At 42.9% G+C, this 27552-nt stretch overlaps 2 protein-coding genes and 24 non-coding genes across 29 annotated transcripts; 1 reads left to right on the forward strand and 25 right to left on the reverse strand.

Annotated features, from left to right (window-relative positions):
• Nucleotides 1-211: 211 nt before the first annotated feature.
• trnaa-agc (transfer RNA alanine (anticodon AGC)) lies at nt 212-283 on the reverse strand. The gene has a single exon. It is a non-coding gene; the product is annotated as a tRNA-Ala (tRNA).
• A 99-nt stretch (nt 284-382) lies between these two features.
• Nucleotides 383-454, reverse strand: trnaa-agc (transfer RNA alanine (anticodon AGC)). Its single transcript has one exon. It is a non-coding gene; the product is annotated as a tRNA-Ala (tRNA).
• A 96-nt stretch (nt 455-550) lies between these two features.
• On the reverse strand, nt 551-622 carry trnaa-agc (transfer RNA alanine (anticodon AGC)). The gene has a single exon. It is a non-coding gene; the product is annotated as a tRNA-Ala (tRNA).
• A 95-nt stretch (nt 623-717) lies between these two features.
• On the reverse strand, nt 718-789 carry trnaa-ugc (transfer RNA alanine (anticodon UGC)). The gene has a single exon. It is a non-coding gene; the product is annotated as a tRNA-Ala (tRNA).
• Nucleotides 790-884: 95 nt separating this feature from the next.
• On the reverse strand, nt 885-956 carry trnaa-ugc (transfer RNA alanine (anticodon UGC)). Its single transcript has one exon. It is a non-coding gene; the product is annotated as a tRNA-Ala (tRNA).
• Nucleotides 957-1225: 269 nt separating this feature from the next.
• trnaa-agc (transfer RNA alanine (anticodon AGC)) lies at nt 1226-1297 on the reverse strand. Its single transcript has one exon. It is a non-coding gene; the product is annotated as a tRNA-Ala (tRNA).
• Nucleotides 1298-1394: 97 nt separating this feature from the next.
• Nucleotides 1395-1466, reverse strand: trnaa-agc (transfer RNA alanine (anticodon AGC)). The gene has a single exon. It is a non-coding gene; the product is annotated as a tRNA-Ala (tRNA).
• A 95-nt stretch (nt 1467-1561) lies between these two features.
• On the reverse strand, nt 1562-1633 carry trnaa-ugc (transfer RNA alanine (anticodon UGC)). The gene has a single exon. It is a non-coding gene; the product is annotated as a tRNA-Ala (tRNA).
• Nucleotides 1634-1728: 95 nt separating this feature from the next.
• trnaa-ugc (transfer RNA alanine (anticodon UGC)) lies at nt 1729-1800 on the reverse strand. The gene has a single exon. It is a non-coding gene; the product is annotated as a tRNA-Ala (tRNA).
• A 269-nt stretch (nt 1801-2069) lies between these two features.
• On the reverse strand, nt 2070-2141 carry trnaa-agc (transfer RNA alanine (anticodon AGC)). Its single transcript has one exon. It is a non-coding gene; the product is annotated as a tRNA-Ala (tRNA).
• A 95-nt stretch (nt 2142-2236) lies between these two features.
• trnaa-ugc (transfer RNA alanine (anticodon UGC)) lies at nt 2237-2308 on the reverse strand. The gene has a single exon. It is a non-coding gene; the product is annotated as a tRNA-Ala (tRNA).
• Nucleotides 2309-2403: 95 nt separating this feature from the next.
• Nucleotides 2404-2475, reverse strand: trnaa-ugc (transfer RNA alanine (anticodon UGC)). Its single transcript has one exon. It is a non-coding gene; the product is annotated as a tRNA-Ala (tRNA).
• A 95-nt stretch (nt 2476-2570) lies between these two features.
• On the reverse strand, nt 2571-2642 carry trnaa-agc (transfer RNA alanine (anticodon AGC)). Its single transcript has one exon. It is a non-coding gene; the product is annotated as a tRNA-Ala (tRNA).
• Nucleotides 2643-2743: 101 nt separating this feature from the next.
• Nucleotides 2744-2815, reverse strand: trnaa-agc (transfer RNA alanine (anticodon AGC)). The gene has a single exon. It is a non-coding gene; the product is annotated as a tRNA-Ala (tRNA).
• Nucleotides 2816-2916: 101 nt separating this feature from the next.
• On the reverse strand, nt 2917-2988 carry trnaa-ugc (transfer RNA alanine (anticodon UGC)). The gene has a single exon. It is a non-coding gene; the product is annotated as a tRNA-Ala (tRNA).
• A 265-nt stretch (nt 2989-3253) lies between these two features.
• trnaa-agc (transfer RNA alanine (anticodon AGC)) lies at nt 3254-3325 on the reverse strand. The gene has a single exon. It is a non-coding gene; the product is annotated as a tRNA-Ala (tRNA).
• Nucleotides 3326-3426: 101 nt separating this feature from the next.
• Nucleotides 3427-3498, reverse strand: trnaa-agc (transfer RNA alanine (anticodon AGC)). Its single transcript has one exon. It is a non-coding gene; the product is annotated as a tRNA-Ala (tRNA).
• Nucleotides 3499-3600: 102 nt separating this feature from the next.
• Nucleotides 3601-3672, reverse strand: trnaa-cgc (transfer RNA alanine (anticodon CGC)). Its single transcript has one exon. It is a non-coding gene; the product is annotated as a tRNA-Ala (tRNA).
• A 264-nt stretch (nt 3673-3936) lies between these two features.
• trnaa-agc (transfer RNA alanine (anticodon AGC)) lies at nt 3937-4008 on the reverse strand. Its single transcript has one exon. It is a non-coding gene; the product is annotated as a tRNA-Ala (tRNA).
• Nucleotides 4009-4109: 101 nt separating this feature from the next.
• trnaa-agc (transfer RNA alanine (anticodon AGC)) lies at nt 4110-4181 on the reverse strand. The gene has a single exon. It is a non-coding gene; the product is annotated as a tRNA-Ala (tRNA).
• Nucleotides 4182-4282: 101 nt separating this feature from the next.
• trnaa-cgc (transfer RNA alanine (anticodon CGC)) lies at nt 4283-4354 on the reverse strand. Its single transcript has one exon. It is a non-coding gene; the product is annotated as a tRNA-Ala (tRNA).
• Nucleotides 4355-4802: 448 nt separating this feature from the next.
• On the reverse strand, nt 4803-4874 carry trnaa-ugc (transfer RNA alanine (anticodon UGC)). Its single transcript has one exon. It is a non-coding gene; the product is annotated as a tRNA-Ala (tRNA).
• Nucleotides 4875-5123: 249 nt separating this feature from the next.
• trnaa-cgc (transfer RNA alanine (anticodon CGC)) lies at nt 5124-5195 on the reverse strand. Its single transcript has one exon. It is a non-coding gene; the product is annotated as a tRNA-Ala (tRNA).
• A 101-nt stretch (nt 5196-5296) lies between these two features.
• Nucleotides 5297-5368, reverse strand: trnaa-agc (transfer RNA alanine (anticodon AGC)). Its single transcript has one exon. It is a non-coding gene; the product is annotated as a tRNA-Ala (tRNA).
• A 1808-nt stretch (nt 5369-7176) lies between these two features.
• Nucleotides 7177-20493, forward strand: rp1l1a (rp1 like 1a). Of its 2 annotated transcripts, none has more exons than XM_049754081.2 (8): nt 7177-7311; nt 10435-10687; nt 10861-11247; nt 11852-12116; nt 12213-16099; nt 16191-17054; nt 17359-18186; nt 19263-20493. In XM_049754081.2, the coding sequence occupies exons 2-8, from the start codon at nt 10454-10456 to the stop codon at nt 19476-19478; spliced, it is 6681 nt and encodes a 2226-aa protein (XP_049610038.1). In that variant the 5' UTR covers nt 7177-7311; nt 10435-10453; the 3' UTR covers nt 19479-20493. The 2 variants fall into 2 exon arrangements, with proteins under 2 accessions (XP_049610038.1, XP_049610037.1); XM_049754080.2 differs by lacking the exon at nt 7177-7311 and adding an exon at nt 8550-8899.
• Nucleotides 19163-27164, reverse strand: gckr (glucokinase (hexokinase 4) regulator). Of its 3 annotated transcripts, XR_007488425.2 has the most exons (20): nt 27054-27164; nt 26589-26738; nt 26449-26517; nt 26309-26377; nt 25923-25996; nt 25678-25744; nt 25516-25569; nt 25326-25420; nt 24885-24990; nt 24651-24769; nt 24008-24106; nt 23810-23907; nt 23528-23604; nt 22872-22968; nt 22689-22792; nt 22380-22457; nt 22085-22225; nt 21825-21959; nt 20337-20442; nt 19163-19495 (listed from the first exon to the last, which is right to left on the reverse strand). XR_007488425.2 is itself a non-coding variant. In XM_068649938.1 (19 exons), exons 1-19 carry the CDS (start codon nt 27066-27068, stop codon nt 20422-20424), a joined length of 1668 nt encoding a protein of 555 aa, XP_068506039.1. In that variant the 5' UTR covers nt 27069-27164; the 3' UTR covers nt 20275-20421. The 3 variants fall into 3 exon arrangements, 2 of the variants coding, with proteins under 2 accessions (XP_068506039.1, XP_049610049.1); XM_068649938.1 differs by lacking the exon at nt 19163-19495 and having other exon boundaries at nt 20275-20442; XM_049754092.2 differs by lacking the exons at nt 19163-19495; nt 20337-20442 and adding an exon at nt 21443-21763.
• Between the last annotated feature and the right edge of the window lie 388 nt (nt 27165-27552).

The following is a 27552-nucleotide window of genomic DNA, read 5'->3' on the forward strand; positions in this document are numbered from 1 at the left end:
GCCCAATTCTAAATGAGACTATTCAGATTGAGCTACCAAATTATGGAGATGTTGGGGAACTATCCTAGGACCTCATGCATGCAAAGCATACGCTCTACCACTGAGCTACATCCCCATCTGCAAAAGAGCAATCGGTTGGTTCCCAGACGCCATGGCGGTTTCTGCGATGCTTAAAAATCTGAAAATCTGGTCAATTCGCACTACCAAGTAATGGAGATGCTGGGGAACGATCCCAGGACCTCATGCATGCTAAGCATGCGCTCTACCACTGAGCTACATCCCCACCTGCCGATTAGAGGTTGTTTTTTCCCCAGGCACCATAATCGTTCTATGTGATGCCAAACTAAATCAGACAATCTATTCAGATTGAGCTACCAAAACATGGAGATGCTGGGGAACGATCCCAGGACCTCATACATGCTAAGCATGCGCTCTACCACTGAGCTACATCCCCACCTGCAAAAGAGCAATCGGTTGGTTCCCAGACGCCATGGCGGTTTCTGCGATGCTTAAAAATCAGAAAATCTGGTCAGATTGCACTAGCAAGGAATGGAGATGCTGGGGAACGATCCCAGGACCTCATGCATGCTAAGCATGCGCTCTACCACTGAGCTACATCCCCACCTGCCGAATGGAGATTGTTTTTTCCCCAGCCACCATAATCGTTCTATGTGATGCCAAATTCTAAATCAGACAGTCTATTCAGATACCAAAACTTGGAGATACTGGGGAACGATCCCAGGACCTCATGCATGCAAAGCATGCGCTCTACCACTGAGCTACATCCCCACCTGCCTGCGGACAATTGGTTTCTCCCCAGCCACTATATTGGTTCTATGCAATGACCAACTAAATGATACTATTCAGATTGAGCTACCAAAACATGGAGATGCTGGGGAACGATCCCAGGACCTCATGCATGCAAAGCATGCGCTCTACCACTGAGCTACATCCCCACCTGCCAAAAAGCAATCGGTTTGTCCCCTGATGCCATGGCGGTTTCTGCAATGCCTAAAAATCAGAAAATCTAGTCAGATTGCGCTACCAAAAAATTGAGATGCTGGGGAACGATCCTAGGACCTCATGTATGCTAAGCATGCGCTCTACCACTGAGCTACATCCCCACCTGCCGGTTAGAGATTGTTTTTTCCCCAGCCACCATAATCGTTCTATGTGATGCCAAACTCTAAATCTGACAATCTATTCAGATTGAGCTACCAAAACATGGAGATGCTGGGGAACGATCCCAGGACCTCATACATGCTAAGCATGCGCTCTACCACTGAGCTACATCCCCACCTGCAAAAGAGCAATCGGTTGGTTCCCAGACGCCATGGCGGTTTCTGCGATGCTTAAAAAATCAGAAAATCTGGTCAGATTGCACTACCAAGGAATGGAGATGCTGGGGAACGATCCCAGGACCTCATGCATGCTAAGCATGCGCTCTACCACTGAGCTACATCCCCACCTGCCGATTGGAGATTGTTTTTTCCCCAGCCACCATAATCGTTCTATGTGATGCCAAATTCTAAATCAGACAGTCTATTCAGATACCAAAACTTGGAGATACTGGGGAACGATCCCAGGACCTCATGCATGCAAAGCATGCGCTCTACCACTGAGCTACATCCCCACCTGCCTGCGGATAATTGGTTTCTCCCCAGCCACTATATTGGTTCTATGCAATGACCAACTAAATGATACTATTCAGATTGAGCTACCAAAACATGGAGATGCTGGGGAACGATCCCAGGACCTCATGCATGCAAAGCATGCGCTCTACCACTGAGCTACATCCCCACCTGCCAAAAAGCAATCGGTTTGTCCCCTGATGCCATGGCGGTTTCTGCAATGCCTAAAAATCAGAAAATCTAGTCAGATTGCGCTACCAAAAAATTGAGATGCTGGAGAACGATCCTAGGACCTCATGTATGCTAAGCATGCGCTCTACCGCTGAGCTACATCCCCACCTGCTGAACGGCGATTGTTTTTTCCCCAGCCACCATAACCGTTCTATGCGAGGCCCAATTCTAAATCAGACAATCTATTCAGATTGAGCTACCGAAACATGGAGATGCTGGGGAACGATCCCAGGACCTCACGCATGCTAAGCATGCGCTCTACCACTGAGCTACATCCCCACCTGCCTGTGGGCAATTGTTTTTACCCCAGCCACCATAATGGTTCTATGTGATGCCAAATTCTAAATCAGACAGTCTATTCAGATACCAAAACTTGGAGATGCTGGGGAACGATCCCAGGACCTCAAGCATGCAAAGCATGCGCTCTACCACTGAGCTACATCCCCACCTGCCTGCGGGCAATTGTTTTCTCCCCAGGCACTATATTGGTTCTATGCAATGCCCAACTGAATGATACTATTCAGATTAAGCTATCAAAACATGGAGATGCTGGGGAACGATCCCAGGACCTCAAGCATGCAAAGCATGCGCTCTACCACTGAGCTACATCCCCACCTGCCTGCGGACAATTGTTTTCTCCCCAGCCACTATATTGGTTCTATGCAATGCCCAACTGAATGATACTATTCAGATTCAGCTACCAAAACTTGGAGATGCTGGGGAACGATCCCAGGACCTCAAGCATGCTAAGCATGCGCTCTACCACTGAGCTACATCCCCACCTGCTGGTTGATCATTGTTTTTTCCCCAGCCACCATAATCATTCTTTGAGAAGCCCAATTCTAAAGAAGACAATCTATTCCGATTGAGCTACCAAAACATGGAGATGCTGGGGAACGATCCCAGGACCTCATGCATGCTAAGCATGCGCTCTACCACTGAGCTACATCCCCACCTGCCTATGGACAGTTGTTTTTTCCCCAGCCACCATAATGGTTCTATGTAATGCCAAATTGTAAATCAGACATTCTATTCAGATTCAGCTACCAAAACTTGGAGTTGCTGGGGAACGATCCCAGGACCTCATGCATGCAAAGCATGCGCTCTACCACTGAGCTACATCCCCACCTGCCTGCGGACAGTTGTTTTTTCCCCAGCCACTATATTGGTTCTATGCAATGCCCAATTCTAAATGAGACTATTCAGATTGAGCTACAAAAACTTGGAGATGCTGGGGAACAATGCCAGAACCTCATGCATGCAAAGCATACGCTCTACGACTGAGCTACATCCCCAAATGCAAAAGAGCAAGCAGTTGGTCCCCAGACGCCATGGCGGTTTCTGCGATGCCTAAATGTCAGAAAATCTAGTCAGATTGCGCTACCAAGAAATGGAGATGCTGGGGAACGATCCCAGGACCTCATGCATGCTAAGCATGCGCTCTACCACTGAGCTACATCCCCAACTGCCGATTGATGATTGTTTTTTCCTCAGCCACCATAATCGTTCTATGTGATGCCAAATTCTAAATCAGAAAATCTATTCAAATTGAGCTACCAAAACATGGAGATGCTGGGGAACGATCCCAGCACCTCATGCATGCTAAGCATGCGCTCTACCACTGAGCTACATCCCCACCTGCCGATTGATGCGTGTTTTTTCCCCAGCCACCATAATCGTTCTATGCGATGCCCACTTCTAAATCAGACAATCTATTCAGATTGAGCTATCAAAAACATGGAGATGCTGGGGAACGATCCCAGGACCTCATGCATGCGAAGCATGCGCTCTACCACTGAGCTACATCCCCACCTGCCTGCTAACAATTGTTTTTTCTCTGCCACTATATTGGTTCTATGCAATGCCGAATTCTAAATGAGACTATTCAGATTGAGCTACAAAAACTTGGAGATGCTGGGGAACAATGCCAGAAGCTCATGCATGCAAAGCATACGCTCTACGACTGAGCTACATCCCCAACTGCAAAAGAGCAAGCAGTTGGTCCCCAGACGCCATGGCGGTTTCTGCGATGCCTAAAAATCAGAAAATCTAGTCAGATTGCGCTACCAAGAAATGGAGATGCTGGGGAACGATCCCAGGACCTCATGCATGCTAAGCATGCGCTCTACCACTGAGCTACATCCCCAACTGCCGATTGATGATTGTTTTTTCCCCAGCCACCATAATCGTTCTATGCGATGCCAAATTCTAAATCAGACAATCTATTCAAATTGAGCTACCAAAACATGGAGATGCTGGGAAACGATCCCAGGACCTCATGCATGCTAAGCATGCGCTCTACCACTGAGCTACATCCCCACCTGCCGATTGATGAGTGTTTTTTCCCCAGCCACCATAATCGTTCTATGCGATGCCCACTTCTAAATCAGACAATCTATTCAGATTGAGCTACCAAAACATGGAGATGCTGGGGAACGATCCCAGGACCTCATGTATGCGAAACATGCGCTCTACCACTGAGCTACATCCCCACCTGCCGATTGGTCATTGTTTTTTCCCCAGCCACCATAATCGTTCTATGCGATAACCAATTGTAAATCAGACAATCTATTCAGATTGAGCTACCACAACACAGAGATGCTGGGGAACGATCCCACGACTTCATGCATGCTAAGCATGCGCTCTACCACTGAGCTACATCCCCACCTGACTGTGGACAATTGTTTTTTTCCCCAGCCACCATAATGGTTCTATGTGATGCCAAATTCTAAATCAGACAGTCTATTCAGATTCAGCTACCAAAAGTTGGAGATGCTGGGGAACGATCCGAGGACCTCATGCATGCAAAGCATGCACTCTAACACTGAGCTACATCCCCACCTGCCTGCGGACAAGTGTTTTCTCCCCAGCCACCATAATCATTCTTTGAGAAGCCCAATTCTAAAGAAGACAATCTATTCCGATTGAGCTACCAAAACATGGAGATGCTGGGGAACGATCCCAGGACCTCATGCATGCAAAGCATGCGCTCTACCACTGAGCTACATCCCCACCTGCCAAAGGCCAATCGGTTTGTCCCCTGATGCCATGGCGGTTTCTGCGATGCCTAAAAATCAGAAAATCTAGTCAAATTGCGCTACCAAAAAATGGAGATGCTGGGGAACGATCGCAGGAACTCATGCCGGTGAGCTACATGCCCACCTGCTGATCGGCGATTGTTTTTTCCCCAGCCACCATAACCGTTCTATGTTAGGCCCAATTCTAAATCATACGATCTATTCAGATTGAGCTACCAAAACATGGAGATGCTGGGGAACGATCCCAGGACCTCATGCTTGCGAAGCATGCGCTCTACCACTGAGCTACATCCCCACCTACCAATGGACAGTTGTTTTTTCCCCAGCCACCATAACCGTTCTATGCGATGCCCAATACTAAATTATACAGTCTATTCAGATTGAGCTACCAAAACATGGAGATGCTGGGGAACGATCCCAGGACCTCATGCATGCTAAGCATGCGCTCTACCACTGAGCTACATCCCCACCTGCTGATTGATCATTGTTTTTTCCCCAGCCACCATAATCATTCTTTGAGAAGCCCAATTCTAAAGAAGACAATCTATTCCGATTGAGCTACCAAAACATGGAGATGCTGGGGAACGATCCCAGGACCTCATGCATGCTAAGCATGCGCGCTACCACTGAGATTTATCCCCAACTGCTGGTGAGTAATTGGTTGTTCCCTGGCCATCATGAGATAGGTGGTTCTAGTATACGCATGTAAAAGTCAGTTTGTATGCATGGGTAACTCAACAACAGACAGCTAAAATATTCAGATTGAGCTACCAAAACATGGAGACCCTACCCCCCTAATCGTAACCCTAACCTTAACTTTAACCCCTAAACCCTAAACTTCTTTTTCCTAACCCCTAAGCTTAACCCCTAACCTTAACCCCTAACCTTAACCCCTAACCACTAACCCTAAATCCTAACCCTAAATCCTAACCCTAAAACCTAACCCCTAACAGATTGAGCTACCAAAATATTGAGATGCTGGGGATTGAATCTAAGACTACAGGTATGCAAAGCATACACCACTGAGCTACATCCCCATCTCTGTATGGACAACTGGTTCGTCCCTGTGCCCTTCAAGGGTGAGCGGTGAATTGACGTTTTATTTTTCTTTTTAACTGATCAATGCGGGGTGGGGGTTTATAAAAATTCTAAAATTTTATTGTACACACTGTAATTTTATCTATCCATTTTCTATACCGCATGTCCCCACAAGGGTGGCGGGTGTGCTGGAGCCTATACCAGCCATCATCTTGTACTGGGCTGCTCTGACCCTACAACATGGGGATGGGAAATGCATATATTCAGCCCTTCCCCCTCCCTTGGCGACAAACATATTTTTCTCGGCTTGTGAAAATTTAAAACTGTGGCAAGTAACGCTGATAATCCATGTCAGGCCATGATTGCATCAATGAAGTGTAATATTTAAGACAGTCCTCAGTGGGACAAAAGGCAGTTCCACACAGCACAACTACAAAAGAATCCGATAATAAGCCTATTTAAAATTTACATTTAAGGAAAATACAACGCATAAATAAGTCTTGTGCATCAAAAGGACAATGAATGAGACTGCACATATCAACAATGACCCAGAAATCTTCATGGAGTTGAGGATTTCTATTGTTTGACTAGACACTATTAGACCAGCAGACTGCTGTTGTCTGAGGATCACAGATGGTGTAACAAGTCTAATCCTCTTTTAACTACACGAATCCGACTCACTTATCAGGCACCAACCCCCATGTTCTACCGTCTTCCTGATAATGAGTTGTTCATTAATTAAAAGTTATTATTGACCACTTAAGAATCTACATTGAACTGTTATGTTATTTAGCACTCTGACCAGGAAGTTCCTACTGTATGGTATGTTGTTTGTTTGTTTGTTTGTTTGTTTGTTTGTTTGTTTGTTTGTTTGTTCGTTCGTTCGTTCGTTCGTTCGTTCGTTCGTTCGTTCGTTCGGTCGGTCGGTCGGTCGGTCGGTCGGTTGGTTGGCATTGAAAGTTTTTTCTTTTTTTGCAAGAACAAATACAAACTACTCAGGCATTTAACAAGCCAAACATTCCCAAATTACATTACAGTAAACAACAAAACCAAACATTACATAGACTAAAAGAAACATTACAAGAAAATTATTAAAATAAAATAACACTGGGCACACTAACGCAAATAAATTAAGACTCTCTAGCGAAGAAGAAAGTCATTGCGCTTTCTTATTTCTGTCAAACTCCATGAATTTGAAGTTTTATTTTGGAGGGGTAGATGCCAGCATTGTCCGAACAGTGGCTTGACAATCTCAGGTGCGCCCCTCATGCGCGATCTGCAGAAGCGTGAGATGGATATACGGCTCGATTAGTCTTTTCTCCATGGTATTCTAATGCAAAATTGATACTTGTAGTCGTGATGTGTCCACGTGGGTAAGAAAACGCCTTTTTATTTTTATTTCTCTAGAAACGAGTGAGAAAGCCAATCAGTTGAGAGGTGACCGGTCAGTGGCACTTATAAGGGATAAGGGCTGACGGAGGGAGATAGAAAGAACAAGCGCACCATTTAATCTCATTGGCTTTCTTCATGAGTGTGATGGCATTGACCAGAATATTTATTTCTTTATTTCTTTATTTCTTTATTTCTTTATTTCTTTATTTTTATCTTAGCAACGAAATTATTAGAACCATCCACTCATCATAAGTATGGATTCTGCTCCTTTATTTGTTAAGTGAAGGTCAAAAAGTTCAAAGAGTGAAATTTAGATCAGTACAAAAGATACGTAATTCCTATTTTGATGATGTGGTCCAAAAAAACTGAAAACAAAAAAAAAATCTGTCTTTTATTAACTTTAGTAGTGCTTGTGAGAAAATGAAAAAAAATATTTGACACAGCTCATTTCCAAGTTGACAGCAAAATCAGGACTGAACAGACAGCAGCTCCTGCAAATAAAACAAAACAATAAAAATTGCTAAATTATCTCATGATAACAAATGCAAAACATGCCACGTGAATGAGTGTTTCTTTTTTCAAAGATTAGACAAAGAAATTTCAAATGCTAGAAGATAGGGATTTTTTTTGCGTCTGAACTTGTTGCTTCATTGTTGTTTATGTTCTTTAATTTACATCCCCCTTGTTCTTGCTCTCCGTGCCTTTTTATGCCCTAGTTGTCCTTTAATGACACTCCATCCATCATCTATCCATCCATCCATCCATCCATCCATCCATCTATCCGTCCGTCCGTCCGTCCGTCCGTCCGTCCGTCCATCTTTAGTAAGCAACCTCACAAAGTGAGCATATACTTGAAACATTTTATCATATCTTTCACAGTGGATATGAAACAAGAACAGGTCCTATACCATGAAAGAGAGAGGCGCTGTTGAATCATTTATCCATCCATTTTCTGAACTGCTTTTCCTTACAAGGATCAGGAGGACACCTTGAACTGGTTGCGCTCATAGACAAAAAAACATTCACACTCACACCTACGGGCAATTTGAGTGCTCAGTCAACCTACCATGCATGTCTTTGGAATGTGAGAGAAACCAAAGTTTCCGCAGGAAACCTCCACAATATCAAAGGTGTTGATCATGTCTGCTGATCGCTATATGTTAAAAAGAAAGAGACTTTTTTAAGACGTGTTTAAAATAGCACATTTCATGCATCACATCCTGTCACATGGGAGCATCACTTGTCTCTCCACCATCTTGGCCTCACCATAGCAACCTCAACACAGGTTCTTAAGCAGGCTTTTCTTTCTATCCTTAGCCTCCTCCCCTTGCCTCTTCCCATACCCCCACCCTATCCTTGTCCTCCCTCCTACCATGTTCCTGATTAGTGACTGCCATTTTATTGTAGGAGCTCAAGAAGCGTCTCAGCTCATGACTCAAACTGCGGAGCTAGAGTAACTTAAATATGTTAACTTTTGCTGTCGGACTCAACTAGTTAGACCTTTCGGAGGGTCAAGCGCGTTCTCCTACTGAATTTTTAAATTGCCTTTGGACCATGTTTCCTAAATATGTGAGTCCCAATTTATTATTATTATTGTTATTCTTTTAAAGTACTATTATTATTATTATCATTATTATTATTATTATTATTATTATTATTATTATTATTATTATTATTATTATTATTATTATTATTATTATTATTATTATTGTTGTTGTTGTTGTTGAGATCTTTGCGTAAATGTTACCTATAGTGGAAACTGAAATGAACCTTAGATTAATCTGGTAAAATAGTGTTTAAAAAAATATAATAAACCATTGATGTATTGTAGTTATGGGCATTGTAGATAGTATAATTTTTGAACATGTTTATAAATTTTTTAAAATAAATGTTTCTTATTTTTTAAGTTAGGTAAGTTTACTATAAATAACTGTGGCTATTTTTGTTTTGTCTTAGAGTTCAGACAAATGCTATGATAACAAGGAAAATCCTTCTTCAGATGGTTCCAGAGTAATTCTTCAATCTTCTTTTTCACCTGCGTCATATGAGGCAGTTCTATTAACAAGGAACATGGAGTGTTCCAAATGTGTCATGTTTGTATCACTAAATACAGTATGAACAACTGGTGAACTAAAACTACTAGTTTGTAAACTGTAAATGGGTATTTCCTTTTTAAAAAAAGAGCCCCGTGCTGTTTTAGGTGTAAGGTTGTTAGGAGAGATTAAGATGCTGAGCGTCACGTTGAGATTGTCTTGGGCCAGGAAAAGTGGTTTGCCCTCTTACTGCCCCCGAGGAATTATTAGATTAGTAAATCTACAGAGTTGTGTCAAAATCTATATAATTCTGATTTGATTGTATTCATTTTACAATGTGTTTATTAATGTGATTGTAATTTCAGGTTGTATAAAAGTTTAGGGCATTGTTCCAAGTCATCCTGATTTGATTATGTCATGTAGTTAAATAGAGTAGCCAATATAGTAGATATGGCTGTTAATATGATGTAGTGCATTGATAAAAAGTACCTTATTAACAATGTCCATCTAAAAAAAAAAATGGTCACCAACCTTTTTGACAGTGAAACAACTACTTCTTGAGGACTGATTATTGCAAAGGGATACGCACCTCTGCATTTGCAAAAAAAAACAAAAACAAAAAAGATTGAAGCATATGTTAAGAGTGATATTTGTGTTTGTGGAGACACTGACCATGTTCATGAATTCTCCCAGTATCAAGAATGACTTAACATGGTAGAAAACAGATAGATATAAATAAACAACGCTATTTATATACAGCTCTGCAAATATTAACATTTTCAAATGCTAACTGAACTTTCCCACAGGATACTCGTGTTATCCTTGGGGGCTACCTGGTGCCCACGAGCACCACATTGTTGAGCCCTGATCCGGGCATTATTAAAATAAAGCTATGAAATTAGAATGTATTCGAGTTACATATATGACTTGTTTGTGGATATTCTGACCTGAATCCTCCTTGTCAAGCAACCAGATTAATCACATGGTTATATGAAAAGGACGAAATGTGACTAAAAAAATATCTTAAAATGTATCACTAAATTCATTATTGCCCTGTTTTACAACCATCAGGTGTGTGTGAAAGTGCAGCATGACGACTGTCCAAGAAGGGAGGTGGGGCCTTCCACATACATCTAAATATGCCTCAACACCCAGGCCCCAACCACCTTCTGACCCGCGCCCCGCCCACGTGAAGACAGCCACACCAGCCAAGAGGATAACCTTCTACAAAAGCGGGGACAGCCAGTTTGGCGGTGTCAGGATGGCCATCCACAAGCGCAGCTTCAAATGCTTTGATGCCCTGCTAGATGACCTTTCACAAAAGGTTAGTAGGACAGGTGTTGGGTATCAAAACAGGAACAGCAGGATTAAGTTATATAAAACGTTTTTTTACTTTTATCTACTTCACCATGGAGTGAGTACTGTGTTGAATGCATTTTAGCATGATGATAACTTCTAGATCCAACATTTATACAAAACTATTTTATGTCTGTATAGGTGCCACTTCCTTTTGGTGTGCGGACTGTGACCACGCCCCGTGGCACCCACACCATCAAACATCTGGAGGAACTCCAGGATGGGGGCTGTTACCTCTGCTCTGACCGGCGTCGGCCTAAACCAATCAACATGGAGCATGCCAACAAACGCCAAAGCATTTGGCACCATCAGAGCCGCACTCAACCAGAAACCTCGTCCACATCCTTACCTGGCCATCTACCTCACAGGCATCGACAGATCCTGCTGGTTAAAAATACTGAGCCAGGGATGCGGAGGAGTGTGGTACTGAGCAGGCGGTCAATCAGAAGTATGAGGGCCTTTCTTGAGGAAGTGTCTGAAGTGATGCAGTTCCATGTCCGAAAGGTTTACACTGCTGAGGGACGCAGGGTGAGGATTTTTTTTTTTTAATTCTATACCTTAATGACTCCCCAATTAGATCAAGAGTATCAAACTTGTTTTTGTCACAGGTCATATCGTTGCGATAACTTCCCTCGAAGGGCCATTATAACTGTGAATAATGATGGATAACCAGTTTTGAAATCAAAAGCCAGTATATTTTTTGTTCAACTAGTTTTCAATTTAATTTAAAGGGGGGGGGGGGGGGGGTCCAGTAGCAAAAATTCTGGCATTATCTCATCCCAGTGTTGTTAAAAATGAAGACAATTTGCAAGAAACATGAAGGCATCACACATGATTTGTCTTCATAGGCCACGTAAACCTTGAGTTTGACACCTGAGAATTAGATCCATAGACCTCCATGCCCTGCAAATGCTTTTTTTTTTTTTTTTTTTATCATCCAGCTTCATGCATCATAAACTTGTGATGATATAATGATAAATAGCATTAACAAAGCCAAAGTCATACAGAATCTGCACATGAATGTGTTTTGTCTAACAGTGCACAATGACAAACTGACACTGTAAACTTAACCTCTTGTTCAACTTTTGACTTACCTGGGTTACATTTTGAAACATTGTAAATGGGTCCCTAGGTTGACAACGTTCAAAGTCTGATGACATGCCCTGGAGTTTTGGTGTGTGTCGGCAGAGAGGCCCTCAGTCCCTTGCTACTGAAGATCCTGCGAAAGAGCTCAGAGGAAAAACTGCCAGGTTTGAGCAGCAAGTCCCCTGGTCTTGGTCCTAGGACTCCTGGAAGTGGAGCTCGATCCCCAGGTAATCAAGAAGCAAGATCAACCCCTCATGGAGCTCAATCCGGAGCCAGTGAATGCAGTGAGGGACAGGAGAGCAGGAAAAGTGGTAGGCTATCAGTTATTGACATATACATTATGTGCAGACACATGAATTTACAACACAGAGCTGATTATTGTTTGATTTTTCAATCTCTGCTTTCAGTTAACTTTGGTCTAGAAACAAAAAAGAGCATCATCCACCGTCGATCTGATTCATCTACACGCTCCACTCGATTGTCGTTGTCCTCAGAGAAGTCCTTTGGCAACGCCGTAAGAGCACACGCACAACAGAGACCTTCTATTATGAATGATGACATTGAAAAGCGTGTCCTAGTCAACAAGGATGGCAGTCTCTCCGTGGAGATGAGAGTTCGTTTTCGCCTCCGCAATGATGAGACCTTGCAGTGGTCCACGCAGATTGGAAAATCACCCTCTCTGACAAGTGACTGCTGCCCTCCAAGCCATGCCCACACCCCTTGTTTGCAAAATTACCAATCCGAAAGCTGCTCTGATTGTGCAACTGTTGACCCAGATGATATGGACTATTCCAATCAATCTCTCCATCATGCATTGGATGTGAGTCAGTGCAGCTGTTGTTACCAAATGCAAGAAGAGAAGTACAACCTCTGGGACCACCCAATACATAATAATAAGCAGCCACCTGTCCCACCCCAATATATGTCGAGCCAGACTCACACTACAGTAAGACACACACATTCCTCTGGCTCTTCCTCATCTTGTAACTCGATGAGAGTAGTGCGTTGCCGGGCAAAATTCTCCAACTGTGGAAGAGGTTCAGATTCAGAGCATCGTCAACTCGTCCAAGAAGAAACATGTGTGGTGGAACAGGTAGAGCGGAGATTAGACATGGTGCAGAACGAAGACACTAACGTAGACATGTGCACGATGAGCAGGTGCTCCAGTCGCATTGAAGTGATCACCAAGAATGACAATGCAAGATCTCCTAGCGAGAGGTCAATCGTGGATGAGCCAATGGAGGAAGAGGTGGATCACCCACTGTCTAGAGTCAGCAGCTCCTCACATGTACTGCGATCATTAAAAGAAGACCAAGATGTTGATGATGACCTGCCACCTAGTGCTTCACAGTGTTCACAAAGAAGTGGACCATCCTCAAATGCTCACCTGAACAACAGTCAGCCAATTTGCCACTCGACTGATGTCAACAAAACAGAGGACCAGGACAATAAAGAGTGTGAAACAACATCTGCTGTCACCTCTTGTCTATGTGGATCTGAGATGATAGATCAACCTCTCAGATTCAGCTCAAATGTAAGTAGAGCTTCTTGTAGGTCCACCAAAGTTGTAAACCAAACAAATGAGAGCGAAGAGATACAAAGTATTGTAAAAGCTTCATCTGGCACCTCCGACCCATCCGGGTTGTCAAGTGTCTGCCGTAATTGTGGAGGCTGCAAATGGGTAGTCACCTCCAATAGCAGTAGTAGAGCTTCAAAGAGATCATGTGACCCTCCACAAGCCCCTTCAAACCCAACTTCGCCTCTCGAAAACCAAGAGAATGCAAATTACTTAATGAACGATGATGCTTTGTCTACACTATCCAACAAAACAAATCTCACAGGACATGGATCTGCCATCCCTGATGTCCTGAAAAGTGACACAGCCAGCTCCATTTCCAGAATGTCTAGTCCTGAGTCAACAGAAAAAAACCAAGACAGAACCACCTCAGCTATAATCCATAAGTCCAACACACCACAGAAATCCGTTTCTACTGATACAACAACAGAAAATAACTTGAGAAGCTCCAGTGTTATGTCAGGTCAGTCTCAAAAGTCCAACTTGAGTGGCACATTTGAAAGTCCCAATGTCACATCAATAGAGGGAGCAGAGGGAGGAACCTTGTTCAAAAGAGAAGCAAGATCTTGTATTTCAACTAAGACTCTCTCAAGTGTCTCTCCATCTGACAATGGAGACTTGGAAAACAGTAGAACTCATAGTTGTCTTTCTGCAAATTCTGTTTCTATCAAGTCTGGCACTGAACAGAGACCCAATAGTGCCCTCTCAATGAAATCATCAAAGTCAGGGAAATCCAAAATATCTTACCACAAGTCCACAAATAGTCAATGTCCAACTGAAACAGAAAAAACAGACATATGCCTTGAAAATCCAGATATTGAAGGCAACAAAGAAGATTGTAACACAGCTGAAGAAAGGACAAACAGTGCTTTGTCTACAAAATCAACAACCTCTTGTCGTACAACCTGTGCCCCAAACTTTCCTGATCTAAAGGAAGTTTCTACTATTGAGGTGAATGGAAATAAGGCAGATGAAGATAAAGAGCGAGGAGCCAGCGCCATGTCTATGAAGTCAAAATCTTCCCGGGGCTCATCTGCCTCAAAAAAGTCAGTTTCTATCAAGAATCTAAAACCAGCATCTCAAAAACCAAATGCAGTCACCATTAAAACACCACAAGAGGTTGATATGGTGAGTGAGGCAACAGAGACGTCACAAATTGTTGAAGGTGAAGATGTGGAAGAAAGAAATACACCAAGTAAAACTTCTAAACACTCTTATGGTCAAATGTTGTCACCCAAAAAAACGGGCTCATTGCAGAAAGTTAGAGCTTCATCACCCAGCGGTTCTAATGAGGTAAGAGCCCGGAGTGTGTGCTCAGTTCACTCAGCAACTTCTGCTAAATCTGGACATTTTAAATGCCAGTGTGTTGTAGTGCCGGCATTTGAAGAGGGAGCGAAAAGAGGGGTGGGCAATGAAAATGAAGCAGAGAAAGAGGAAAAAACAATGGAACAAAATGAAATGGAGGACTCACGAAGCACTGAGCAACTAAGTCAAAACTCTGGGTCAGTGTCTCTTGCATTGCCAGATGACCAGGAAATGTGTGACACAGACAGCTGCAAGTCCTGCATTTCTCATGTAGAGAATCACAAGGACAGAATGAGAACAGCAGCTCCAAATGTCCTGTCAAGATTATCTCATAACTCCAGAGTCAATGAGAGTCCCGGAGCAGTCGACATCCCGACTATTGAAGCACCTGAATTTGATGGGGATGTTGACAAACACCATGAGGACTGTATTTGTGCCAGCCCAGCACCAAGCTGCAAAAGCAATAACAACAGGATCTCATCTTCACTGTCATCAGTTCGTGCCCAGGTTAAAAATTCTAAGCTTGCTCAGCAGCCTGATGGAGCTGATACAGCCGTTGATCCTGACAACAGTGGCTCCAAAAAGTCAGAAAGTGGAATTGAAGAAAAACAGAATAGCCTCATCAACAAGGCGGCTCGTGCAAACTCCAGTGGACTATGTTCCCCGTCGTGTGACCTGGCAGGTGATGCAAAAGTGAATGGCTTGAAGCAGAGTAAAGGAGAAGGCACTGCCGACCCATCTGAGAGTGGCAGTGTCCGATCTGTCAAAACATCCATTTCTACAAAGAAAGAAATGTCAGTCAAGTCCTCAAAGCAGGGCAACTCTAGAGCTTGTTGTAAGGCGACAGGAGTTGAAAGACCCATGTCTGCTGCTGACCTTGTCCAGGACACTCAGGACACACATCAACACTGTCAGCAGTCAAGCAAAACCAGTGGCAAACAGCATTTAGAGAAAAACACCAGGCATGAGATGAAGAGCAGCCAACAGGATCAGGGTGAGGGGACAGTAGTGACCCCTGAGTGTCTACCCAATGCTTCCCCCAGTGAAGTGGTCAATGATTGGTTGCGCAGCATTCCTTCTAACAGCGACATGATTGCGCTTGATGAGCTCATTGATGAACGGCACGGCAAGGAAGCGATGTTTAAAGCTGTTGTAGAATCAGAGGAACATCTTGCCGAAGATAAGTTAGACAAAGTGGAGGAAGTTGGGGGTTACCAGGAAGAAGAAGAATGTGCTACAATAAATGAAAAAAATATAGATCTGGCTACAGGTGGTGATGCATTAAAAGATCCTCCAAAACCCAACTCTCCATGGATTAGTGGAACGGCATTGCCCAAAGATTGGCGCTCTTCAACTGCAGTCATGAAGGTTCTTCTCGGCTCCTCTCTGGGACGATGTAGAAGCTTGCCTGAGGTACAGTAAGATAAACAATACTAATTATTTTGTCTGGAATGTGTTTGTGTAACAAGAACATGACAGAAATAATGCAAAATCTACTCCACAGGTGTCTCCAGTTTATGGGCGTAGACTAAGCACATCAGCCAGAGGCCTCCTGGACTGTTTGGCTCAGCTTCAGTTAATTGAGCCTGTCAGAGGTCAAAGCTGCAACAAACATGAGGACAGAAACCGGCAGTACGATGACATTATAACCATTCTCCAATCCCTTTGGCTCACCGAACCTAGGAACATTGAGACCAAGGACACCGGCATTGAACAAGGGACCCCACCAAGGTCCTCATCAGGGGTAGGCATGAGCAGTGGCTCTGGTGGCTCAGGGAAGGACCAAGACAATCAAGTAGGGGATGAAACACTCCCCAAAGAATCTTCACGTGAGGATGAGGCTTCAGAGCAGACAACAGAACTAGACAAAGTAGAAGTTAAGGCTGAGGTATTTTCTAAAGAACAACCTTGGCATAGTGATAATCCAAGTCAAGTCCCTCAAATCCCGCAAAGTCCAAAAGATACAGACCCTTCATTATCTAACCAAAGCTCTGCCGACTCCAACTCCAGTTCAGCAACACCACCAACAATTTTGCAAGCACCATTGTCAAATAAACTATCCCAAGATCCCGATCCAGTGTGGGTGTTGCACCTTCTGAAGAAGCTTGAGAAAGAATTCATGAACCACTACATTGATGCCATGGAGGAGTTTAAAGTCCGTTGGGACCTTGATGACAGTCTCATCTTGGACACGATGATTTCAGAGTTGAGGGATGAAGTGAGACAACGAATCCAGAACAGCATTAAGCGAGAAATGAGTAAGATCCATAGTCGATGTGGCCGAAGCGGAAAGTCACCTCAGCCTCCAAAGGGGGCTAATCTATCTAGAGAGTCGACTATGACAGAGAAGCGCCGACGGATACTGAAGGTAAATCCAACAAAATTAAACTTTCCATTTATGCAAATGGTAGAACACTGCATGAGGCAGATTTCCAGATTCCAATGTGGCCAAAATACGAAAAATATACATTTGCTCTCCTACATCTTGGCGAGACTGTCTCATACAGCTTTAGCATTAGCGTTAGATAATGCAATATATTGTTATGCTCAGGTGATGTGTATTCTTACAGATAACTGTCTAATGCAATTTGTTTAAAAAACTGTTCAACACATTAGATTTGGCAGGATTTTGTTGCAAAAAGTTGGACATTATTGTATGATTTAATTGTCAGGTCATGAAGAACCAGTCAGTCAAAACCGGCGACTCCTCCAGCGATGGTGAGATGACAGCCGAGTTCAGCGACCAACGAAGTGATGACGAATACTGCCCCTGTGACGCATGTGTACGCAAGAAATTAGCAGCACGCCCTCTGAAAATGAACCCGGAGGCAGCTGAAGCGCCGGTGATGATGGAGTTTGATCTCCTTAAGATTCTTCAACTCAGGAAGACCACAGCACCAGTCCCTGCATCTGTGTCACAGCCTACAAATAGGCGCGATGACAGCGTGGCCTTAGTAGAAGGGGAAATAAGGAGTTTGGAGGTTGTACAAGAGGAAGAGGAAGACAACGAATCAAGCGAGGAATTCAAAACTCACGAGACACTTCCTGAGGAAGATGAAGAGGAAAAATATGAAGCTGAGGACTCACAAATCAATGGCGAGAAAGAGTGCTGCCAGTGCATGAGGGAAGAAACACCAGAGAGTGACACAAATAATAATGACACGGAAGGTGAAAGGGAGGAGGATACTGAAGATGGGGACAAGACAGGCGAGGAGGCAGTTGGAGCAGAATATGATGAAGAGAAGGGGGAGAGCGACAAGGCAGATGGAGGAGAGATCACTGAAAAAAGTGAAGATGGGTTAGGTGAAGAACAGGAAGAGTGCAAGGTCACAGAAGACATTCCAAATCAGGATCATGAAGACTCAACACTTTTGGAGGAGAAGGGAAACGACAGTGCTTCTGCAGGAGCAGATGATGATGTGGAGGAGGAGAGCAAGGATCACATGGGAGAGTCTCAAGAAGAAGGCGAGTTGTTGCAGCAAGAAACAGCTTCACCTAAGGTCAGGACATTATAATTAAACAGGTTAAATACACAGTTTGCACTTTAAAAAAATAAATAAATAAATAAAAAGCAAAGTCTTCTCAGCATAGACAAAATAATTTAATCTAAATGAATTCGGTAACTGCTTTGTGAACATGGTGCATTCTTTTTAGCAAGATGTATTATTAACTGAGAAATTGGGAATAAATGGTTAAAGAAATTGAATATTAGTCAAACACACGGAATCAACACCTTTATTATTCATTATGCAAGTAGATTATTTTTAAAGCAGTGACTGTATTGCATCTATTGGATTTCAGTGTACAGGTGTACAAGTATACTTGTGATATCGATGGACATCATACTTATATATTTTTTATCAATTAAAAACTATTCGCAGCCACAAGGGCTGTTGAGTGAAGAAAACTACTCCTCTTTGTGAGCGGGACGAAGGGGTTCAAGTCTGCCTCAAAGACGAATGTGACCTAGTGCAGTCTAAATGCTAATTCTAAGCCATCAGGGGAAGATAATCTCACTATCCAATTAGACAGACTGAACAGATCTGTTTTGTTTTTGCAACAACTTGCCTCCACTTTAAGAGGTAAGACTTGCAACTTCTTTTCTTGCCACCACTTTGCATAATTACTGACAACCACAGATGGTCCAATACTCTACTCGAGTAAAAGTATTTTAGAAGTAATACGGGTCTCAGCAATTATATTTATTTGATGATCTTGAACAGTTAAGTGTGTAAACTATGCCAAAAAAAATCATTTGTAACGAGGACAAGTATTATTTTACATCATTGTATCGGTCTGACGATGCATTTGGAGAGAAGTGGCCCGGTTTGTACAAGGCATTATGTAAGTCTACTTACCTACCACTTACCTTAATTAACTTAGCTCGGCACGCTTGTGGGAGTTCTTCGGTCAAACATGGTTTATACCGTTTAAAATAACAGTTACCTCTGTTATAACGAAAGTTGAGGCGATGTCTTACTTGTTGACTTTATTTTTTATGAATCAACTTTTATAGAGATAGAGCAATATTGATGTCCAATTTGTCGGTTCACCACCTTTTTAATTTAACTGGCAGGGTCATAGTTCAACCTGTGATATCGATGCAACCGGGGACAAGGAGGCCGAGGCTGAAGACTCCGACGCTAAAGGTCCACGTGACACCGACGCTGATGAGTCAGGAAAGCAGAAGGAGACAGGACGGGTGGACGGGGGCGCAACAGCAGATGGTGCTCTGCTGCATCAGGTCACCAAGACCTCAGTGGAGTCCCAGCTGGGTTCCTTGGAAGACTGAGATCCCCGTCTGAAAAACTGAAGATGAAACAACACTTTGCGTATCGAGTCTGCGACTCTTGTTTTTTTTCTCTTCTTCACAGACTGATTAGAACGAGTGGAAGCACCAGAACACTTGATGCACTTTATCTCGCTGCTGTTGGAATTTGGACAGTAACATAAAACTTGAAACTACAATCTAGCCTACAGTATTTAAATATACTAATTATTTGTATATTTGGAAGTTGTATATCTAAGGAAGGCAGAATTACTGTTTCATGAGTATTTTTTTTTGTCCAAGTTTTGCATTTAATCATTTGCTGACTTTGCAGACCTCCAGATATTGTTATTGATATCGCACTTACTATGGTTAGTGTGTATTTATGCTTCTAGCATATATTCTGTTAAATATTTATCTATATCACTGCCACAATTTCTTTTGAAATCTGAACAGTTACCTAACTAGCATCTTAAATTCAAAAATATGACGCATTCAAGATTATAAACCTAATCTCATTATTTTAAACGGATCGGAAGACATACATCGCCGAATAGTTATTTACTCGATGCTGTGTGTCTAAAACAGTTAGAAGCCTTAATAATTATTTCTCACTTTGAGGACAGGATCATATATTATCGGTGTTTTTTTTTTTCTGTATCATGCTAGATTAATAGAAACATAAAAAGTGTATTGAATATTTTTCATTGTGATTATGATTTCAGTGCTTTAGAGTCTGAGCAGCATGATTCTTCCTCCTAGGTAAACTAACGGAATCAATGAATTGTGAGATATTCACATCCTATGTATTCATTTGGGGTGTGCGTGAGCAGCGATGTGGATCAGCAGCGTGACGTGTGTTACTGAGTACTGATGCCTTACCGTCACCATGGTTATTCAGTATGAGTGTGAATCCATAGAAACAAGGACTCAAGTGGATGAGCTGAAGAGTGGGCTGCTTGTGTACTCATTGTTTTGCCTGAAGTACCTAAAGTGATGAACATATGATGTTAATACAAAATAAAAGCAATGCACAAGATGTTTGTTTTTTTGTTGTTGTTTTTTTTAGAAAAATGAAAGGGTATAAAACTCAAAGCAAAAAATACAGTTTAAGTCCAGGTTTGATTTTGTTCATGAGTTGTCAGTCAGTGAAGGTAAAAATATCAAAAAGCTCATTTTTGCATGAGCTCAATTAAAACACACACACCTACACAATGGCCTCTCAAATGTTGTTCCCTAATCTGTCGAAATCTGACAGTGTTTACTGTTGCTTTGCCAAGACGGATCGATCCAGCTCACAGGTGCGGCATTTCAGGATGCCGGTAGCACAATTCTTGGACAGATGTGTCTAGCCCAAAATGTGCAGCTTCATCAAACAGCACAAAGCCACACATTTCTCAAATTTGACATGCTGACTCCAAGAAAGTCCACCATGGCTGTTGCTCATGAATCCGATGTTCATTTCTGATCCACAAACAGCCTCCAATGGTGTTTCAGAACATTTGTAGCAAGTGGCGTTCTCTTGACAGATAGATCACAGTTTTCACAGAGCAGGGAAGATGGCAGACAGCGCAGCGCGTATGGCGCTGCGTGGTTGAGCGATTTGCTGATGTCAACATTTTGGATCGAGTGGCCTATGGTGATGGTTGTTTTAACGTATGTATGGGCAAACGTAGTTAAACTCATCTACATCATTTAGCCTGAATCTGTGGGAGTCTTTGATATTTGTGCTTTGTTCCGGGAACAGAAAGAACCAGAAGGAAATGATTCATCTCATTTTGCCGAATGCGGATATTGCTTGCCCATAATACTTGATGGTGTCACCCCTAAAATATTTTAAAATGCAATATCATTTTTATTTATTAGTTCATTCTTTTACTGCGTAAGACTCTTCAAGTAGACAAATTCCTCTCTGCAAACCTGTATGCTGGTACTACAAATAAAATAATCCATAAACTGCATGGAATGTGAGCCAACTAAAAAATAAATTAAACTTCTTCCAGCCTTGTTTATTGTCTGACTCATCCACGAATGAATATGGTAATTCATGCTGCGTTGAAAACATATGTGGATAAAAATTGAGAATAATGTGAAGCTCATGGGATTGGAAACATCTATAAACAAGGTGCATCTTCAGTAGTATTCAACTAATTGAACAGAAAAATGTCTGGTGTAATTTGTTGCTGAAGATTGCATTACTGCAAATAGGCCTCCACGGCTTTCCGTATGATTGGCTGCAAATCCAGAAAAGACCTCGCATCCTCCACAGAGCAACCACTCAGCAGTGAGACCAAGGTCAAAGGCACTACCTGCTCACAAAAAAATGGAGGAAACATGGCACACAACACTTGTTTTTTGTCATTCATTTACCTTTGTCCTTTCTTTGCCAGTGACAACGTGTGTGGCCACAGGAAAGGAGGTAATGTCCTCAGTCAGGTGGTCCACCTGATAGATAGCCTTCAGGAGCGCCTCCTCACACTTGGCCGCAGGATGACCAGACAATTTCTAGCACAAGAAGAATTTGGCTGTCATCACTCTTTTATAACCAAATTTGCAGATGCGCTCAAGGGTGCAGCAGTGAGGATATTAATTCACCATGTCAATGCTTGATTACCAAGAAAATCTGATACCTGGATTAAATGTGTAGCACGGCGGTAAAGTTTGCTGTTGGTAACTTGCACGTCGATCATGTGGTTGTGAAAGACCTTGCCCTTTAGGATGTGCGCACCTGTGCTCACAGCATTCAGCACCAGCTTGGTGGACAGCTCCCACTGCACAACACAAGCAAATGAGTGAGTGAGTGAGTGAGTGAGTGAGTGAGTGAGTGAGTGAGTGAGTGAGTGAGTGAGTGAGTGAGTGAGTGAGTGAGTGAGTGAGTGAGTGAGTCAGTGAGTGAGTGAGTGAGTGAGTGAGTGAGTGATGTACCATGTGCTGTAGACTTCCAGAAGACGGTAATTGCCAAGAAAATGTTAAGGTGGATTTACACAATATATTTATTTCTTCCTGTAAAGAAAAAGGTGGATATTAAGAGAATGTATTAAGGACATTAAGGATTTCATTAAAAGCGAGGGGAGTAGATAGGTAGGTAGGATAGGTAGACAGGCAGGCACTATTATGGTGGTTGGTTGGAAAGGATACTAGCAAGGAAATGTTAGATGCAAGGAAAGGATTACACGAGGTTCAGTACGTTCTGTATATCTCAGTAATTCAAATTTAGTTAGGGAGTTAACCAACTTGAACATCAGCATAATCTCCATCAGTCTGGTGACAAATAGCATGGAGGTTAGACATCTTTTCCCTCACTCGGTGGGCTACATTCATCACTTCACTGATATTGTCTGAGAAAAGAAGACATCGGGATGTTTGAAGAGGATGTTTGACGACAGACCGTAGTCAAGCTCTAGCCTTGTCTCTCACCTGTGTGTGTGTAGATGAGAATGACAGTGTCCTGGTCATCGAGAGTGGGTAGGACGTGAAGCAAAAACTCTTCATGCGCAATGCAAAACTGGGGACCCTATGGGGACAAGTTACAGAAATGTGCTTTTATTGTCATCAATGCAGTGTGTCATGACACAGGATTTATTGCAGGGAAAAGGAGTTGGAAGGGAGGCAGGTGGGGAACCGACGACACAGACGGGAGGGAGACTCACGGCCAGCAAACAGAAAGACTGACCGACATGAAGTCCCCTTGGACAAGGTTAAAATTCTGACCGTGAGCCTTCAGACCGACCGAGGGAAAACCAGATGACAAGAACAGGAACACTGGGCGCCAACAGGAATGGACACAACAGTAGACACCGACAGGGAGAAACACACGGGCAGGGCTTAAATACACAGGGTAACAAGAGGAAGCAGGTGACAGACATTACGTGAACGAAAGGGGTGTGGCCGAGCGAAGTGCAGGCCGAGCGTGCTGTGGCACGGGCGTGACAAAATCTCTCCAAAGACGTGATTTTATTGCCATACAACATTATGGTGTATTGGATTGTTTTGTTCATTATTTAGATTTTTTTTTCGCCATTAATTTGTGAGAACCTTAAAGGGAACCTTGCAGCAGTTTCTTTCATAAATACCAGAAAAGAAATGGAACCCTCTTTGTTGTTGAGCGCTCTGTATCCTCCACTTATGAACGCCTGAATATCGCCAAAGGCTATGTCAGACACACACACACACACACACACACACACACACACACACACACACACACACACGCACGCACACGCACACGCACACGCACACACGCACGCACGCACGCACGCACGCACACGCATACACACACAAAACAATGAGTAGAATGCCGTTTTCCAAAATCCAATTCATTGCAACACATTTGTGACTACAGCAATGTTGCTCACCTGCTCCAAATGTTGGCTCACACTCACTAGCATCAATGAGGCCCAGCACAGCCAGGCTGCCCCAGCCCAGGTAACACACACGTTTCTTAGAGAGTAAACTGTAACGTGCACAAATCATTCAATGCAGCCCCATATTTTTTCATTGCTTGGCCATTTTATTCGCTTGTGCTGTTGTGAGGATAATTATGTTTGACTGACCTCTTCCCAGCTGCAGCCACCAAACCAGCAATGGCTGTGTTATGAGCATATGTGACCTCAGCTGTTTTCTCATAGGCTTTCAGGTGCTTTATGATAGCCCTTATGGAAAGAAGAAACAGAGGAGCAGCCACTTGTGAACAAGTAAAAACAGGCTACAGCAGTGATTCCCAACCAGTGTGTCACAGAAACGTGTTCAATTTCAGTTTTAATATTTACTACAAATAATGCATATTTGTTCATCACTCTATGCAAGTCATTAACATTCATTTTTGCCCTGAACATCTGTGTTCAAATCTTAAGTGCAAGGGCTACTGCACAGTTTTGTCCTTATCTTACTCGCACTAGAACTTGACTCGAAAAAGAAGGGTCTAGCCAATACGCGGCTCACCAATTTTCTGAGCCGTGTTTGGTTGTGACCTGAGACCTGGCAACCGTGATGTCATTTTTAGTCAACATCAATTAGGAAAAAGGTCACCTTCTGAGATGGATAAAAACAGATGAATTTTGCTGCTTAACTCATACTCTACAAACACAATAACAATCAGAATGCCGTGATGGGGCACACACAACGCATTTATGTAGAGAAAATGTTTAGGGTTGCGGCACAGCAGGAATCAATAGCAGCGGTTTCACAGTTTCTTACTGGTGTGTGGTGGTTAAGTGAGAGAAAGCAGCAGCATGAGCAGCACACAGGATGACCTCCAGGAGCATCTTTGTTGCACTGCCTCCTTTCATCCTGGAAGATCCACTAATGGCCTCTGGCTGAACTCAAACATACACAAAGCACAGGGGTAGCGCATACACACACCAAGACCTATAATTTTGTCAAGAGAAAATGGTGTGCAGAGACAGTGACAATCCAGTGACAAGCTCTCACCCCAACTGATGGGTTGATGAGAAAGGCTCTTCGACTTTTGGCAAGCACCTGCATTCTTTGGACCACACTGAGGAAAGTGAATGTGCAGTTTGGTATTGGTTCATTCCTGCACAGAGATTAATTCACAATTATGCATTAAGACGTCCTTGGATTAAACAGTACATGCCCAGACACTCGGAAAAGCTGACATGCCTACATAAGGGAAAGACAGAGCTGCACCATGCATATGAGACTTTCCCTCACACATGGAGCTAAATCTATACAACAACAAAAAGAAAAGTGTTAAATAGTCATTAAAATTGTAGCATTAAAATATTACATCTCTGAAAGTGTCGAAATTTAGCATTGTTGCTTTTTTCAGAATTTGTGATATGTCTCATCTTGAATGCCATTGTGCAGGTGCACATAAAGTTTTGACCAGTGAGCGTATAACATACATACCGTGCCTGATGTGCCGGGTTAAAACCGACTAAAACAGGAGTGAAAACCTCCGGGTGCCGCAAGCAGAAGTCCAACTGACCTGCCACAAATGGAGCCTAAAAGTACATCAATTATATTTTTGAAAAAAATTGCACAAAATCAAGATCTATTCAGCATCTTCATGGATGCCTTAATGAAGCATCTAACTCACAGAAAGTCCACAGGAGATCCCGATGAACAAGACCCTCTTCTTCCCCTTGCACACCTAGTGAAGCAAATAAATAAATAAATAAATAATTAAATAAATGACACGTGACTTATTGCCGAAGCAGAAGACAGACACATTGCACACGTTTTCCATCACACTCCTGACCTTCATAAGACAGCTCATGCCCAGGTGTGGGTCATCTTCTGGGGCCTCTTGGGAGGAGAGCAGTGCTCTTAAAACATGAAAGACGTGAGTGAGTGAGTGAGTGAGTGAGTGAGTGAGTGAGTGAGTGAGTGAGTGAGTGAGTGAGTGAGTGAGTGAGTGAGTGAGTGAGTGAGTGAGTGAGTGAGTGAGTGAGTGAGTGAGTGAGCGAGTGAGCGAGCGAGTGAGTAGACGAGTGTAACACGTACTTGTCGCCTCCAGCAATGATGTATGCATAGACCTCACTGTGGTTCATCTCCTTCAGTGCTTTGTTGAACCCCGACTACACACAAGCACACAACAGTGATGTGATGTCATTGTTGTGTTGTGAAGTTGCAACAGAAAACTGTACTTTCCTCAGCGAACGCTGACTAGCTAATAAAGGAATGAGGATCAATACATCACAGCATGCTAATGCCTGGCAATAAGATTGAACAGATGTGTCAAAAATCCAAGACCTGTGGTCCAAAACCAACATGCCTAGTCATTTTCATTTTTCGGCAACTTGCAGCCCCTATTGTGTATTTTTTATTATGTATTTGTAACTGTATAATGTCAACATTCAAATTCAAATGTTGAGTACTGAATGCTTTACCACAATGAGGAAAGCCAGGCGACCTGAAGTTCCGCAGCCACTCAAGACAATAAGGCTGTCCTTTGGCTCCTAAGAAACAAAGCATGCGCTAACAGGTCACAGATATAAATCATGGAACAGGAACACAAGTGGGGCGATACCTTGAGGATGAGCTCCACTATCTCAGCCACCTCCAACATGGATTTCACCACTTCGTCACAAAAAAGTGTCTAAAATAACATTGAAATTCATTTCAACCTTTTAAAAGACTTGCAATACAATTTGTTGTTACTTGACAAACCTGGTAAGTGCTTGCTGTCTCTTTGCGAAACATCTCAGCGTCGCAGTTTTGCAACATCCTCACTATGCAACTAGGTGAAGCTCGGTCAATGTCGTGCGTCAGGGGGTTTGACTTCTCCGAAACAGGGAGTGAGGGCTCGTAATCTAAAGACTGATGACAATGGTTACATCATGTTAGTTTATGTGACTTTTAATAGTACGTGCATCATTCTGTTTACAGAGAGAGAGACAGGGAGAGGGAGAAAGGTGGAAAGAATTGGAGAAAGGGTGCAATAGAGAGAGAAAGAGAGAGCGAGAGAGAGAGAGCGAGAGAGACAGAGAGAGAGAGCGAGAGAGACAGAGAGAGAGAGAGAGAGAGATTGTTTTAACTCGTTGGGGCCTGTATCAGAATATAGAATCCCATCAGTACCACAAAAAGAGAAAAGTTAAAGATTTCGGCATGACTGTGGAGAATCATTAATCCTACCTCCCATTCATGCATTGTAGAGAGAACACAGGAATCAGCCAAACTCTGTCACTGAGGTTTACAATGGAGACAAGTCAGCGCCCAGATCTCTCTGGAGTGGCAAAGTCCACAAATAGACCTTTGAGATGAAAATGGCAAAGGGAAGTTTGAAAAGCTCCATTCCAGATGACAAGATCCACTTACTGCATGATCTAATGCAGCTCCTGTCCTGGAGGGCTGCTGCTGTCCTGCCTGTTTTCATTGTCTCCCTCCTGCAACACAGCCGAGGAAAGAGTTCGGACTCCCTTGATCTAATGATATCCAATATTAGAAATGTCAGGCAACGACATTAACGAGCTGATTATTTTTATGGTTTTAGCTTGAAGTAGTGTTGACTTTAGCAAAGTGTAATAATAATAATAGTAGTAGTAATAATAATAATAATAATAATAATAATAATAATAATAATAATAATAATAATAATAATAATAATAATATACGGTGTCAAGGCCTACCTTGT

Source organism: Syngnathus scovelli, chromosome 2, assembly GCF_024217435.2.
Source record: "Syngnathus scovelli strain Florida chromosome 2, RoL_Ssco_1.2, whole genome shotgun sequence".
In the NCBI taxonomy this organism is placed as follows: Eukaryota; Metazoa; Chordata; class Actinopteri; order Syngnathiformes; family Syngnathidae; genus Syngnathus; species Syngnathus scovelli.